General features: G+C 38.0%; 1 protein-coding gene across 1 annotated transcript in view; it reads right to left on the bottom strand.

Moving 5' to 3' along the window:
- The window catches only part of LOC576476 (Fanconi anemia group J protein homolog), a 46734-nt gene that overhangs the window by 25819 nt on the left and 5610 nt on the right, over window positions 1-15305 (bottom strand). Inside the window, exons 6-18 of the mRNA XM_030992113.1 lie at window positions 14913-15039; window positions 13871-14012; window positions 13369-13458; window positions 12708-12810; window positions 10939-11061; window positions 10016-10111; window positions 9199-9334; window positions 8863-8909; window positions 8167-8316; window positions 2293-2447; window positions 1450-1495; window positions 778-808; window positions 72-127 (exon numbers count right to left, since the gene is read on the bottom strand). Coding sequence (XP_030847973.1) covers window positions 72-127; window positions 778-808; window positions 1450-1495; window positions 2293-2447; window positions 8167-8316; window positions 8863-8909; window positions 9199-9334; window positions 10016-10111; window positions 10939-11061; window positions 12708-12810; window positions 13369-13458; window positions 13871-14012; window positions 14913-15039 — 1302 coding nt within the window. The remainder of the gene's footprint in view (window positions 1-71; window positions 128-777; window positions 809-1449; window positions 1496-2292; window positions 2448-8166; window positions 8317-8862; window positions 8910-9198; window positions 9335-10015; window positions 10112-10938; window positions 11062-12707; window positions 12811-13368; window positions 13459-13870; window positions 14013-14912; window positions 15040-15305) is intronic.

Consider the following 15305-nt stretch of genomic DNA (forward strand, 5'->3'; position numbering starts at 1 on the left):
CTCTCAAAGATTGAGTACAGGAAACACTTTGTTCCCTTTGGCTGTGGGATAAGAATGAAATCAAGACTTACAACGGCTGGGTTCAGGCACCAAAAGTTCAATGATAATGTAAACACGGCTTCCGCGCCTGGTTTTAAAGATAAAAAGAAATACAGCATTGATAAATTCAAAATTAATAGTGAGTACTTGTGTGAAATTACAATTTCATAAAAACGTCTGGATGGCATTTTCAAATGCTGACTAATTAGTAAATGGGGTCTAATATGGGGAAAAGGTCTCATCAGCAAAGTAGAAAACAAAAAAATAGAGTAAAGTAAAAAAATAAAAGAAAAACTCCTGCTGATCGATATAGAAGACGGAGAAACCCAACATCTTGTAAGCATATTACAAGGCTTTAGGGAGTTAAGCTGGGAGTATACCACTGTTCAGGAAGTATGAACTGTCTTCTCCTTAATACCATCCTTAATAGTGATATGATCATATAATAATAATAATAATAATAATAGTGGGTTTTTGTATAGCGTTTATGTCAGTCAGATTTGACCCTCCTGGCACTCCCGATTATTACCCTGGCTTTAGCACGGCTGCCATACGGCGCTCTAGCATTTCAAGGAATAAATTCCTACCAGGTACCCATTTACCTCACCTGGGCGGAGTGTGGCAAATGTAGATCAATGTCTTGCCAAAGGACATTAGTTGTATCACCTCTCTACAGAACCAAAATGAATAAATATACAGAGAAGAACATGAACTCAATCTCACTAACGGTTAACTTACTTCTTCTTCTTCTTTGGATCCATGTATTGTTCTGCAAAATAAAAATAGAAGGGGGAAAAGGGCTTCAGTACAAGTAATAACTAAAAATGTTATGACATCGGTATCTTAATGCTACATGTACCATCCTTAGTTCAAGTAATTATACAATTACTTGAAATTTTCACCATTCTGTTCAAAATAGCAGCTGAGCTTTTTCATCAGCTGTAGTGTATAAAATAAATGATATGAAGTGGAAATTTCTCTTGTCAACTTTTATCCTTATCAATTTTTAACATTTAATTTTTTGATTTTTTTTTATTTTTTTATATTTGATTAGTTTTTATTGACCCAATAATATTTTTACATTCAACATAAACATAATACAAATATACAGACATTTATATCCATTTGATTTATATTTTCCTTTGCATTATCTGGGCCCGTTGCACAAAACTTACCATTGAAGGCAAAGTTACCATCAAGGGTAAGTTTTATGCAACGGGCCCAGATCTTTTAAAAGTTCTTGTATGAAGAAACGCTTCACATGTGAGGATTTAACATCTTAAAACTTGAGTTAAATATTCATATGAATAGGCAACTAAAACTGAATATTCAAAGTGAGTTTCAAGTCACGATACAAATTTAGATAGAGTACATAAAGAAAACACAGGATAATAAAAGGATTACACTTACTGTGTTAGGAAACTGATTTCTTGCTTTGGTCTTCAGCAATGCAACCCTGGCAATAACGAATATTTAAACACACATAAAGTTGAAGCATATCAAATTTATTGATTTTCGAGGCAGCAAGACAAATTACATAACATGAATCAAACACTATAGTACAGCATTCCTTATACATGTACTTCCTATTATAAATATTGGATTTCAATTCATCATTTTACGTCCATATTTACACAGGGAAAGGACTCTTGGTACATCTACACTAGCGTAAATTTTTCGTATTAACTTTTAATCCGCTTTGACTTTGGAACAACATCAAAACGCTACAGTTGCCTTTTGTCACACATGCCCAACTTGTATGGAACGTAATAAATTATTTGGCAGACTAGTGTTCAAACCATAGCAAAAATAAAGACAGGAAAATGATCAGCATTTTGAACAGCTTTCCATGTTAATTAATATTTTTTTCTCTTACTCAAGCAGCATATCTGCCAACCATTCCAAATTTTCCAGAATATTCTGATTTTCTGGACTTTTAGGACCTAGAAAATTCAAAAATATTTTGATTTTTCAAAATGAAAGACTTGATTTTGTAAAATTTTGTAAAATATTTTGAAACGATAAATTCAGCTTGTTTCATCATGTGCCGCGATTTGAGAGTTCGCACGAGTTCGCACAATCGAGCAGCAAATTTGTATTCGCTTTTTTGTACAGATTTACCGCGTATTGCCATTGACACCGTAACTGCCGCTGCATACATGGCCATGGTATTAGGCCGTGCAAACCCTGCTAGAAATTCTTGATTCTTATCTTCAAATGTTGATAGGTATGGAGCAGCAGAGCAGAGCTTACTTGTAATCTTTGGTGAACTTCATATCGTCCTTGAACATGAAATTAAAGATGACAAAGAGACTGTTGAAGAGAGCTCCTGTAAGGACGCCCAAGGTCGGTCCCATCTCCTTGATCCCTCTCTCATCCTCATCTTCCATCAGGGCTGACAGATGATGCTATGGAATACAAAGATAAAACATACAGTGAAACCTGTCTATAAAAACCACCCAAGGGACCCCTAACCCCCTCATAGGATTAAAACAAATTACTTGCACCCTGTATATTATATATATATATATATATATATGCACAAGGATTCTGGCCAGCAGTCTCACACAGGCTCCTCACAGCAACTTTTCTTAGAAGAAGAAGAGGAAGAAGATACAAGAAAAGTGGTCTTTATAGGCAGGTGGTCTTTATGTACAGGTTCCTTTAGTTCATGTTTAAACTAGAAACCATTTTCAAAGGAAACAACAAATGTGGTCTTTGTAGACAGGTGGTCTTTCTATACTGGTGGTCACTATAGCAGGTTTGACTGTATATGAATCCATAACAGCATGAAAAAAAACTATCATGTTCCACTCATATAGAAATACAGCATTGGTATTTGGTTCAAACAAGGCAAAAAACATGACAAGGATATTACTATCTGATACTAATTGATACATCTTACTTCTGACTCTATATGTCAATATATACCAAATTGAACCGTGCAGTGACATGTTATACCATCGGCGATTTACTGGCCATGATAGCTGGACGTACAGGGTTGTAACCCTGCTTTTGTTACTTTCAGCAAGCATTGTGCTGTCTGACAATGGAATGGCTCCAGACAATAGCCATCCCCCGGACAAAAGCCACCCGTCGGTCGACGGACAGGACAGAGTGATTCGTTATACGAGTAATGAACTTTTCAGGTTACGCTCTCAACCGAAAAGTCGTATACCTCGAGATGCGTTTGAAACTATACATGAACTTGGAATTGCTCGTAAAAGAGGATGTCGGGCAGGAAAAAAGATCCGGCGACGAATAAAAGTTGTTGTTGATTGTTATTCTCGCCACCTAAATCAAGACGAAAAGCCCATCGTGACCAGGACAAGAACATTGAGGCACATTGAGACCCTGCCTAATCAATCACCATCTCTACCTTCTATGTACATGCTTAACGCAAGATCATTGAATAATAAGTTCGACGAATTCACTTTTGTTGTTCAAAATTATGACATGGACATTGTTTGTGTGAGTGAGACCTGGTTCCAAGATAGTGTTCCAGAGACCGCGTTCAGCATTCCAAACTACAACTTACTGCACAAGAGCCGAGTTTCCCAACGAGGTGGAGGAGTCGCCATCTATGTGAAATCTACTATGAACCCCACTGAAACCCACATAGACGTTCCGGAAGAACATGAGGTTGTTTGGACGCACATCCGACCAACACGGTTACCTAGGAACGTCTCTTCAATATTTGTGGCATCAGTGTACTCACCCCCAATCAATGCTCATGTGGATAGCCTTATTCATTACCTTACACGGGCTGTTGATCATATTCTTCTGAGACACCCTTTGGCAGGAATCATCATCTCTGGTGATTTTAATCGAGCTGATGTATCTCCCCTCCTTGCTGGACACAGCCTGAAGCAGGTAGTAAATCGTCCAACGCGTAACCTTTCTATGCTGGACTTGATCATTACCAATATGAAGAGTTTGTACTCTGTCATACAAATTGTTGCCCCAATTGGAATGAGCGACCATAATGGAGTCATATGGAGGCCAAAACAGCAATCATCCAGGAGAAATGAAGTCAGACAGAAAACTGTCAGACCGATGCGTCAATCGGATGTGCGCGAATTCGGCAGTTGGATAACACACCACGATTGGATAAGTGTTTATCAAGAAACGGATGTAGAACGCAAATGTGAGGTGTTCTATAATGATTTGAACGCGGCAATCAACACTCACTTCCCAACCAAGTCCGTAAAGCTGCATATGATGGATAAGCCTTGGATGACAACCAAGGTCAAAGACCTAATACATCAACGACAAAGGGCCTTCCACTCAGGCTCCCCGAATTGGCGTAGTCTTCGAAACAAAGTGCAGCAAGCGATCACTCATGCGAAAAGAGTGTTTTATAAGGACCGCGTCCAACATCTGAAACGCGAAAACCCCGCATCATGGTATAAATATATCAAACTGATGACTTCGAATAGGCAACAAGACACGTCTATTTCCTTGCCAGATATCAATACTTCGGACAAGTTGGCAATAGCAAATGCCATAAACTCGTACTTCGTAAGCATCGGAAAGGACACCCCATCCCTTGATTTGAGCGAAATTCCTGCGTTCAGACCGATTCAGCTGGACACTTTGCCAACCATACAACCCTGGACAGTTTACAGAGAACTGTCCAAAACCCCAGTTGGAAAAAGTGGTGGACCGGACGGAATCTCACCACGGTTGATTCGGGAATTCGCAGTGGAACTCAGTTCACCTCTCTGCGACATTTTTAATGCGTCGTTTCAACAAAGCAGGGTTCCAAGTCATTGGAAGAGGTCCATCATTGTTCCTGTTCCCAAAGAAACTCCTGCGACGTTACAGAAGTTGCGCCCTGTCGCCCTGACTGACTTCTTCGCGAAGTTGTTGGAACTGTTTGCATCTAAAATGATCTTGAATGACATATCTCACGAAATCGATCCTCAGCAGTTCAGCAATCGTCCTGGTTGGTCAACGAGCCATTACCTTTTAAGCCTGCTGGAATACCTCCATTCGAATGCTGACAAATCTGGATCAATTACGAGTGTGGTGCTTACGGATTTTTCCAAAGCCTTCGACTTAGTAAACCATAACGTAGCAATCACAAAAATCTACACAATGGGTGCACGGCCATCCTTACTTCCTTGGTTATGCAGCTTCCTTGGTGAGCGAACTCAGCAAGTGCGGTACAAAGACCAACTTTCAACAACACTCGCCACTTCAGTCGGTGTTCCTCAAGGGACGCGACTTGGACCTCTGGTTTTCTTAGCCACTGTCAACGATGCCCTCCAGTCATCTGACTGCTCTAGATGGAAGTATGTAGATGACCTTACTGTTGCAGAAACACGCCGATCAAATTCACCAAGTTGTCTTAATGCTACATTGTCTGTATTTGAAGAATGGTGTAAGGACTCGAATATGCGTCTAAACCCATCCAAATGCCAACTCATGAGGGTATCATTTGCTCGTCGACAGCTCCCACCAGCGGAAGTTATGATCGGCGAAAATCAAATCCCGGACAAGCAACACGTGAAATTGCTTGGCGTCGTTCTTAGCAGTGATCTTCGGTGGTTGGAACACGTCAACTGCATTACATCAAAAGCAGCCAAGAAACTCTACCTGCTACGGATGCTCAAACGTTTCTCTATGCCACTTCAAGATTTGATCACAGTTTTTACGTCCTACATAAGACCGGTGCTAGAATACTGTTGTGTAGTATGGCATTCCTCACTAACTCTAAACCAGGAAGCTCAAATAGAGTCAATCCAGAAGCGTGCCCTGCGGACAATATTAGGACTAAGATATGAATCCTACCGTCAGGCTCTCACAGTGTGTAATCTGTCGTCTCTGAGAGACAGAAGAGAAGAGCTCTGTCTAAACTTCGCTAGGTCCCTCTACTGTAACTTTCGTGAGTGGTTACCTGAAAGCCAGTGTTCTCGAAGACAATTGAGACATAGTAATAGGCTACGTGAAATCAAGTGTAGGACAGAACGCTACAGAAAAAGTGCTTTACCCTATCTAGTAAGGCTTTTAAACCAGCCATGATGTGGCATCCGGTCTGTTCAATTTTTTTTGATAGCATAATACTGCCAAACTTTGTGAATTACATGTATTTTTGTCAATATAACTTCAATTTCTGTATCAAGATACAATTACGGTCATCTTTAGTAACCTCATTTCTTTCCCATGTTTTTTTTTCTTTATATGAATTATTGCCAGTTATCTAAAGCCTCTTTTAAATCACAATCTGCTTATTATAATTCATTCTCAAATTGCAATCTTTGCCTGAACACATCTACAATTCGCCGAATCTTAATGCATTATATTTCAGATTCAATTAAATATCTTGGATTGAACAATTATATTATTGCTAAATGTAGAAACATAATGTAAATATTTGCAATACGCTTTACCTCAATTTATCAGTTAATTATCTTTACTCTTCGCATTGTATACTGTCGATTTCATAATTACATGTATTACTTTAAATTGCCTCTGGTTGCCCGTTATTTTATCTTAACACTATTAGTTTACGCAGGTCTGCAATTACTCCTTTTGAATCTTGCTTCTGTGCTATATCCGCCTGTATTTAGTTGTTATATATAAATATTTTCTTAAAAAGGTTGTTTTATCCTTTTTAAAATGTTTTTACTACCATCTGCGTTAAAAAAGAAAACATTCTCATTTATACATTTTACAACTTACCAAAAGATTTTTAGGTGAGCTAAAATAATAATAATAATAGTGGGTTCTTGGATAGCGCTCATGTCAGTCAGATTTTTGTTCTTCTTATTAATACTATTCGTAATGTCAATGTTGCAATGCATACTTTTATCTTTTTATCGTCAATTTGTATGTAATTTTTAATTGTTGGCAAGTTCCCCCTTCTCTCCTCCCCCTTCTTTACCTCTTGCCTCTCTCTCTCTCTCTCTCTCTCTCTCTTTCTCTTCCCTCTTTCTCTCTCTCTCTCTCTCTCTCCTTCACCTCTCTCTCTCTCTCCTTCCTCTCTCTCTCTTTTTCTCTCTTTCTCCATCTTTCTATCTTTCCTGCTCTTTCTCTTTCTTCACTATATCTCTCGCTCTCTTATCCTTTCTTTCTATTTCTCTTACTTTCCTTCCCTCTCTCCTCCTCTCCCTCTCTCCTCTCTCTCTCTCTCTCTCTCTCTCTCTCTCTCCCTTTCCCTTTTTAACCTCTTTTCTTTATGTGACATAATACGTGTACCTATAATTATGTAAATGATACTGTTTTTAATTGTACTCTCGTTTTTAAAATGCAATGTATATCCATGTGCAATTCAGTATATGTAACTGCGATGCATGTTTCAATAAATACCATACCATACCATACCATAAAATGGTGATGGCTTCTTGTAAATAGCTGGCATGTAAGCCTCAACCAGAAGCTCATGATGCTGGCTTCAAATGTTCCAATTAAAAAGTTACTTTAATTTACTTGATATTGCTAATCGTGTATATTTCCATCTCTGTGAGCTTTACAAATCAAATTGCATTGGTTGCAAATTAATATTTCACTCAATAAAGACAGCTTTAGTTTCATTCAAAACAGATTTCTGATGGATTTCATCAAAACTTTGTATCAAACTAGGTTAACAAATATACAGTATTATTATTATATCTAAGTTACATTACACTACATATGTGAGGTAAAGAAGACAACAAATCAGAGAATTCTTTAAATTATTGACAAAGGGACATATGCAACTCTCTTTAAAGGCATCGTTTAACACTGTTAAATCTGAGATGCATGGCCCTACATGTTCTCAGGGTCTGTAATATGGTGTAATAATAAAGCCCTAAAAAAATTGCGCTTCAAAATGATCAAGAAGTGCCTCAAAAAGTAAAAATCTTTGAGTGACCGGTTTTACCATACTTTTTTCCCCCAATAGACTGTAGTGTCATGAAAACCGTTAGGAAAATGCAAAATATGATTTCGATTTGCAATCAGATAATCAGACAGGCGATCGGTTTGTAAAATTAATGGGATTCCTGACTGACCTAAAGGTTTATGATAATGATTGCAGCATGAGCTAAATCCAGGATTTCGTTTCAGAATATGAGAGTTGCAATAAATAAAGAGAGCCACAATAAAAAGAAAGCATTTTTGACTTTTTTTTTGCTAGAGTACCTGTAGAGTAGGCAGAGTTGCAGGTGAGATGCCCATGTTGGCCAGGGCAGCCACCATCTCCTGGCCAGACCACATCCTTGAAGCTCGATCAAAGTCGTTCTGCCGCAGCGTGCTGGAGTAGTCGTTGATCCATCGGAGAAGACTGGAACTCTAAAAGAGATGCAGTATGGAGAGTTTTTTGGAAGTATTGATAATTATTGATGGGGGAGATATGCAATATAGCAATATTGGAAGATTTATTATAGAAACAAAGATAAAAGTGGTATTCTTTGTTACTGTTATACTCCTTTATGTTCCTAAAAATGAAAGTAAAATAAAAATGAATAAATACACACAAAATAAAAGAGGAAAGTTCAAACTTGTGGTGGAAATAATTGTTTTTTGTAATGCTCAGGAGAACTTTGGTAGAGTATCATAACGACTACTCTTGTACATGCAGATGTACCTCTTTCCCTGGAAAAAAATCTCTGATCATCTACCCCCCCCCCTCCCAAGAAACATACTCGTACAACTACCCCCAACAAACATTATCCCCCCCCCCCTCCCCATTCCACCTTGGCAATCATCTTGGACCTCTACCCCGTAGGAAATGTACAATTTGCAATTACTGATCATGGATCTCAATGGTTGGTATGAAAACTGTTATCAAAGCAATATAAATTCTAACAATTTGCAGGAAAGATCTTAATTTCTTACCACACTGTGTATTACTCTGGTGTGTTCTTCACGAAACTTGAAAGTCACTGAAAGGGAATGGATATGAACGCATACAGGGTTATTATATATTCATTTCATTCATGATAATTTACTGGTATGTAACCCCTTGCCCACTGGAACAAAGGGGCCCCTTGAATTAAGCCTATGGGAATTAATACATTCCGTAGTCAACTGGTTAAGATACTTCTGAATTATTTATAGTTTTTCCTAACAAACAAACTGACATCAATTTTAGTCTAATATTGCATACATCATCAAATGCGAAACAGATGCAGAGGAGAATTTAACAAATATCAGATTGTATCGTTAACTTACAGAGTTTGTCAAGCTCATCGGTAGCATCTTGAAGTTGTTCTGAGGTGACTGTGAGACTAGCGGCTTCCCGGGCGGAATCCTCAATGTTATGGGCTTCGTCCAGGATCACGACCTGATCCTTCAGATCAATCTCCATCTAAATACATGGATATAGGTGAGAATGACACATTCAAATTTAATTGAGGGGGAGAGAGTGATAGACAGAGACAGAGAGGTAGAGGTAGAGACAGACACACACATAAATACATAAATAAATAGAGATGAACAATGAGGTTGAGGGGGGAAGAGATTAAGACAGACAGACAGACAGAGAGACTGAGAGAGACAGGTGGAGACAGAGATAAACAAACAGACAGACAGAGATAGATAAATACAGAGACAGAGGCAGACAGAGATAGAAATCCAAGTCCTATACGTTTCATCTAGGACAACTACTTTCAATTTCCCTCTCAATGGATTACATGTAAAAGAAGATTCCACATTCAAATCCACACTAATAAGAGAATGCGAGAAAGAGTAGAGAAGATACAGAGAGGCTTGAGAGAGGGTGGGTGAGAGAGAGAGAGAGAGAGAGAGAGAGAGAGTGTGAGAGGGTGAGAGAGAGAGAGAGAGAGAGAAAGATGAGAGAGTGGGGGTGGTGAGAAAAGAGATAACGTTCAACTCTCAAATCCATTTTATTTGTTCAGATTGAAACAGACAGTACAGCGGAGCAACACAGAAAGATGTCAATAATGCAATAAATTCAAAGAATAGCGATAACACAGGAGAATATGAAGAGGGATGAAGATGATAGATAATAATCGTGGAGATGACCTACCGATTGTCTAATCATAGGATCGATGAGGTAGTTGTATGGACAGAAGATCACGTCAGCCTGGTCCTTCAGAGATCTAGATGAGAAGTATGGACAAGCCTGAAAAGGAAAGAGCCACATCAGGTCAACATTCAACTCCCTAATGTAAGCATGATTGTAACTAGGCTATCAGTTTTCGGCAGAGAAGAACCTTGAACTGCACGGATATTTGGACATTACAAAATAGATTATTCATTTTATGTAAGGAAACTCAAAACTTGATGGGAAAAGCAATAATTGGCATTTAGAACTCCTGACAAAAATGGCATCAAACTAGTGAAAACCAATTAACTTTTAAGTCCAAAAACTGTTATAAGCAATGAAAGAGGTAATCATTGACAATGTGCCAAGTTTCAGCTCAAGAATGTTCTTGATTTTACAAATATCAACCACAAAATAGCCTATCAGCCAAGCTAAATTCTATTACAAAGATCAACCTTCATACCACAGTCAGAGCGTCAAACCCACTCCACATCGACTACAAACTGACCAAAAATGTTAATCATTTTGGGTATAAATGCAATGGGTTTTTTCGGTCTGCTGTCGGTCAGGAGGTGATTCACAAAGACCAAGATCGAATTGAAGTTGGACTTAACTATGGCAGGCTACACATGCCACTGGCTGCTCTCACCATTGGTCTCTCAATTATGGTCTTTAGATAATATATGTTTTCTTTCAATAATGAACAATAAAAAATTAAAAAATCAAAAAAATCGGTAGATTTGTGACCATGATTTGTACGTCCCTTGAGAAAACCAATGCAAGGAATGGTTAGAGGAACCAGTGGCATGAATGGCCTGCCATAGTTAAGTCCAAAGTAAAGTTGATCTTAGTCTTTGTGAAACACTCCCCTGGTGTTGGTCTCTTTGGTGTGACATGGCTCTTACCTTGACCCGCTTTCCCAGAGCGACTAGATCCTCTATGTCCCAAGCCTCTGTGAGTCCATAGTCGCGGATCTGCCATTGCTGCTTCATCTTGTGGACGTTGGTAAAGAACTTGCATGTTCCTCCCTACGCATGAAATCAAACAAAATAAATACAGTCAAACCTGCTTAAGTGACCACCTGTCTACAAAGGCCACATTTTTTGTTTCCCTTGAAATTGGTTCTCATTGAAACATATACTAAAGGAACCTGTCTACAAAGACCACTTGTCTTCAAGGACCACTTTTTAAGTTTTACTTGGGCGTTCGCTACAGGTTTGACTGTACAATCAAAGTGATTCTAACAAAAGATTATCTACTGCAATACTGATTATTTTCGTTAGCAAACTGATATATTTGGATCATATGTTTTTAAACAAGTTCTGGCATTGCTGTTTCACCTTGTGGACGTTGGTAAAGAACTTGCATGTTCCTCCCTACGCATGAAATCAAACAAAACAAATCATGCGATCAAAGTGATTCTAACAAAAGACTATCTACTGCAATACTGATGATTTTTGTTCCCAAACCGATATATCTATATCATACGTTTTTAAACAAGTTCTGTCATTGACATTGCTGTTTCATCTTGTGAACACTAGTAACAAACAAAATGCATGTTCCTCCCTGAACATCAAAATGTATAAAACCTGTATTCCTGTATTCTGTATGAAATCTTCTTGATCATATATTAAAGGTAAAGACCAGTATTGGAAACGCCCAAATTTCAAAATATGAAATGGAAGCTCTTATTACCAATCATGTGAAAGAATATGTTTTGAATTATACATGATGATAAAAAATTTGCCGGGAAACCGCCTACTAATTGATATATTTGGTAAATTAGTATCTATTGGTGTGTGAGAGATAAAAACGCACGTGTCGCGCACCTGTGTGTAGTCCCATATACATCTTTCTGTGTACAGTGCTTGTAACTTTATGAAGACTGGGCCAAATTTCTTATCATTTTGACGATTCCAGAACCTTGCAGTACATCTATGCTAGATGATCAACCTTTTCTGATCGATTCCACAACGTTTCTTTCACAATGCAATCGCATGACCATAACTGGTCTTTATCTTTAAGCAGTATGAGTAAAAATTGTAACATTTAGTTTCATTTAACTTTGTTTGCTACAGATATTGCACCTATTCATTTCTAGGAGACCAATGTTGTCAAGCAATCATGACAATTCTTCTGAACTGTAAACTTGAAAAAAAAACTGAAAAACTGTTTTCAATTCTTTCTAACCTCCACTATTAGATTAACTTACTTCAATTATTGACAAGACCTCTGTCAAACTATATATATATTTCTTTGGTATGATGTCTTGCAGCTAAAGTGACAAATCATGGTTGCAGAGCCACAAAAGGGCATTATCTGACACAAGATAAAATTCCTCTGCATACATAAGTGCTCTTGTTTTATCGTTCGTTCATGTCTCCTTAGATCAAGATTAATGTATCTTGATCTTCGGAGTAGTTGCTCTATGACTATGGGTCATCAATGTAGTTCTGGGCTCCGTCTTACAAAGAGTTGCGATTGATCCAAATCAATCGTAACTCCTCCAAACAATCGCAAGTTAACGGTCTTCTATCTCTTATGTACATAGTTGCGATTGATCACAATCACAAATAAGTTGCGCTTGATATCAACTCTTTATAAGACGGAGCCCTGATGTATTCAAATCATGATAAAATAGAACATTCAAAATGACAATTATTCACCAACTCACCGTTTTGTCATCCAGTAGATCCTTGCATCCCTCATTCTTGTTCTTACTCCTAGAGACTTCAGGATGTACGCAGGTATGTTCTCTGCTTCCTAGGATGCTCATTCTGTAGACAGAGAGACATGTTACTAGCATTCAAACAAAATTTACACAAAAGTAGCAGGGTTAGCAACAAAATTCAATGATATAATCTGGTTACATTTTGTCAATTTGAATAAAACTCTGAATCACATTTTTTTCTGTGATAAAAGAGCTGTCAATCTTAACTGTGTTTACTATTGGCAGGGCAATAACAAATTATCTAATTACCACATGATGCAACATATTTTGGCATAAAATTGAAATTATATACAATGACAGTAGGTTCAACACCAGATAGTTAACGTGTTTGACAAATGGACATTGAAAAAATATGACAAGATGTCAAATAAGAGTAACACTGGGTTCACCTCTCCCTCCCTCCCCCTCCCTCCCTCCTTCCCTCCTTCCCTCCCTCTCCCCCTTCCCCTCCCTCCCTCCCTCCCTCCCTCCCTCCCTCCCTTCCTCCCTCCCTCCCTCCCTCCCTCCCTCCCTCCCTTCCTCCCTCCCTCCCTCCCTCCCTCCCTCCGTTTCTCTTCACTCTCATGAAATGATGTGTGGAGAATTAAATGGATGTATACTTTACCTGACTGACTTGTATGCAGTCCTGCCTAGCTCTCGTATAATCTGAGCAATCTGCTTGTGGGTTCTTGTACCAAAGTAGATCCGGGGCACCCTGAATAAAGAATGTACATTAGTTATTTACCATTTAATAAGAATAGAAAACAACATGATAACCTTTTTGTGACTTTTTTATACGCAAATGCTCACTCACTGTCTCTAGAAAGTAAACAATAAATTACACACGAGGCTTTGATGTGCTCTGAAATTTAATATACAAACATCTACAACAAATAGCAAATTTTTCATCAATGAAACAAATATTATATAATTCTATTTTACTCTGACTTTGGTGTGTTACTCAGAGGCATCAATAGGGCAGAAATAACTTAATGAAAGAAGCCAGAATCACATCAGGAATTGTAATTGCTTTGCTTACACTTATAATTGATGTATACTTGATATTGTTCTCTACGTTGTCCATTTACAAATACAAATACTCGCTCTGCTTTGATTTTGAAACTCACTTTATTGGTTTAGCATCTCCATCTCTCTTCACATTCTTCTCCTCCTGGTCCATCATCTTCTGGCATTTTGAAGAATGGCAGGAGCAGGTGCATGAAGACGTATCACTCTTTGAAGCTGACAGCTCACTGGCTCCTGCTTTAGCTAGAGGAGACACAGCAGAATGTTGTTGAATTTTCTATGTGAATGCCAAACTGAAACCATTAAGGATAATTCTACAAAATTACAAAGAGTTAACAGTCTTTGAATAGAGAGAGTAAACTTGGGGGGCGTTTCACAAAGATCCTAAGTCGACCTTAACTCCAAGTTGGACTGAAACATTATGGAGAGCCATTTGTAGCCTTAAAATCAGATATATTCAAAAGCAAAAATTCCAAGTAATTAGGACTTATCATAAATTCCACATCAAGAACATGACATCTCTTTGATAATAGATATATGAATGATTTGAATCAACATTTATGCCTTTTAAAATATCTTTTACAAAAAAATTTCGAAGATGCTAACGGCTTTCCATAATTGTTAAGTCCAACTTAGAGATAAGTTCAACGTATGATCTTTGTGAAACACCCCCTTGATCTGGTATTATATGAGGAATTCATAGGAAAAACATTTCATCAATATTTTACATTGCTGAACCAAATCCTAAAACTGAATGTCAAATCAAAATGATCTACAAAAGCAATTACATGGAAACTTAGCATTATTTAAAGCTTACAACTTACTGGCTACAGCTTTAGCTACAGGAGCGACATCAAATGTGTGTGTCTGTATATATTTTGTGATGTGTATGTACTATTAGTTAATTCGGCGTCGTTGTCCTACAAGTCATGACTGACCTTTTGTGACCCTATTGATGATGAAGTTCCAACCCCTTCTATCCTGGGCAAAGGGATTAGCTGTGCATACATGTATGTTCATGCCAGTAATCTCTTTTATTCCATCAGCCCATCAAACTTTTGGCCTACCACGTTTCCGTTGACCCTCAACCTGACCTTGGGTAATTCTCTATGATTAAAAATGTGCCTATTTGAAGTTTTTTACCTTGAGGGGTGACTAGTTTCATCTCCCAGTGGGCCTTGGTATGAGGATTAGGAGATTGTTGTGAAACGTCTTCAATGTCTTCATCAAAGACTACTCCTTTCTGATGCTTTGTTTTCTTGGCGGTACCCTAGATTTGGAAAAATAAATCAGACAACATGGATAGTAATTTGAAAAACATGAATACAATCCTGAACTATTATAGTATAAATTATATACCTCACTTAAGAAATCCAGCCATCTGATTGGTCGAATTGCATTCATAAACTTCAACTGTTCCTGTAAAATTCCCGGTAACCATGCTTAAAACATTTCAATATTTTTAATAACCATGGTTATTAAAAAAATAGGTCAGTCTCCATGGTTACCCCATAGGTTTACATGTTAAAAAATGGT

Source organism: Strongylocentrotus purpuratus, unplaced genomic scaffold, assembly GCF_000002235.5.
Source record: "Strongylocentrotus purpuratus isolate Spur 01 unplaced genomic scaffold, Spur_5.0 spur5_scaffold_2, whole genome shotgun sequence".
Classification (NCBI taxonomy): domain Eukaryota; kingdom Metazoa; phylum Echinodermata; class Echinoidea; order Camarodonta; family Strongylocentrotidae; genus Strongylocentrotus; species Strongylocentrotus purpuratus.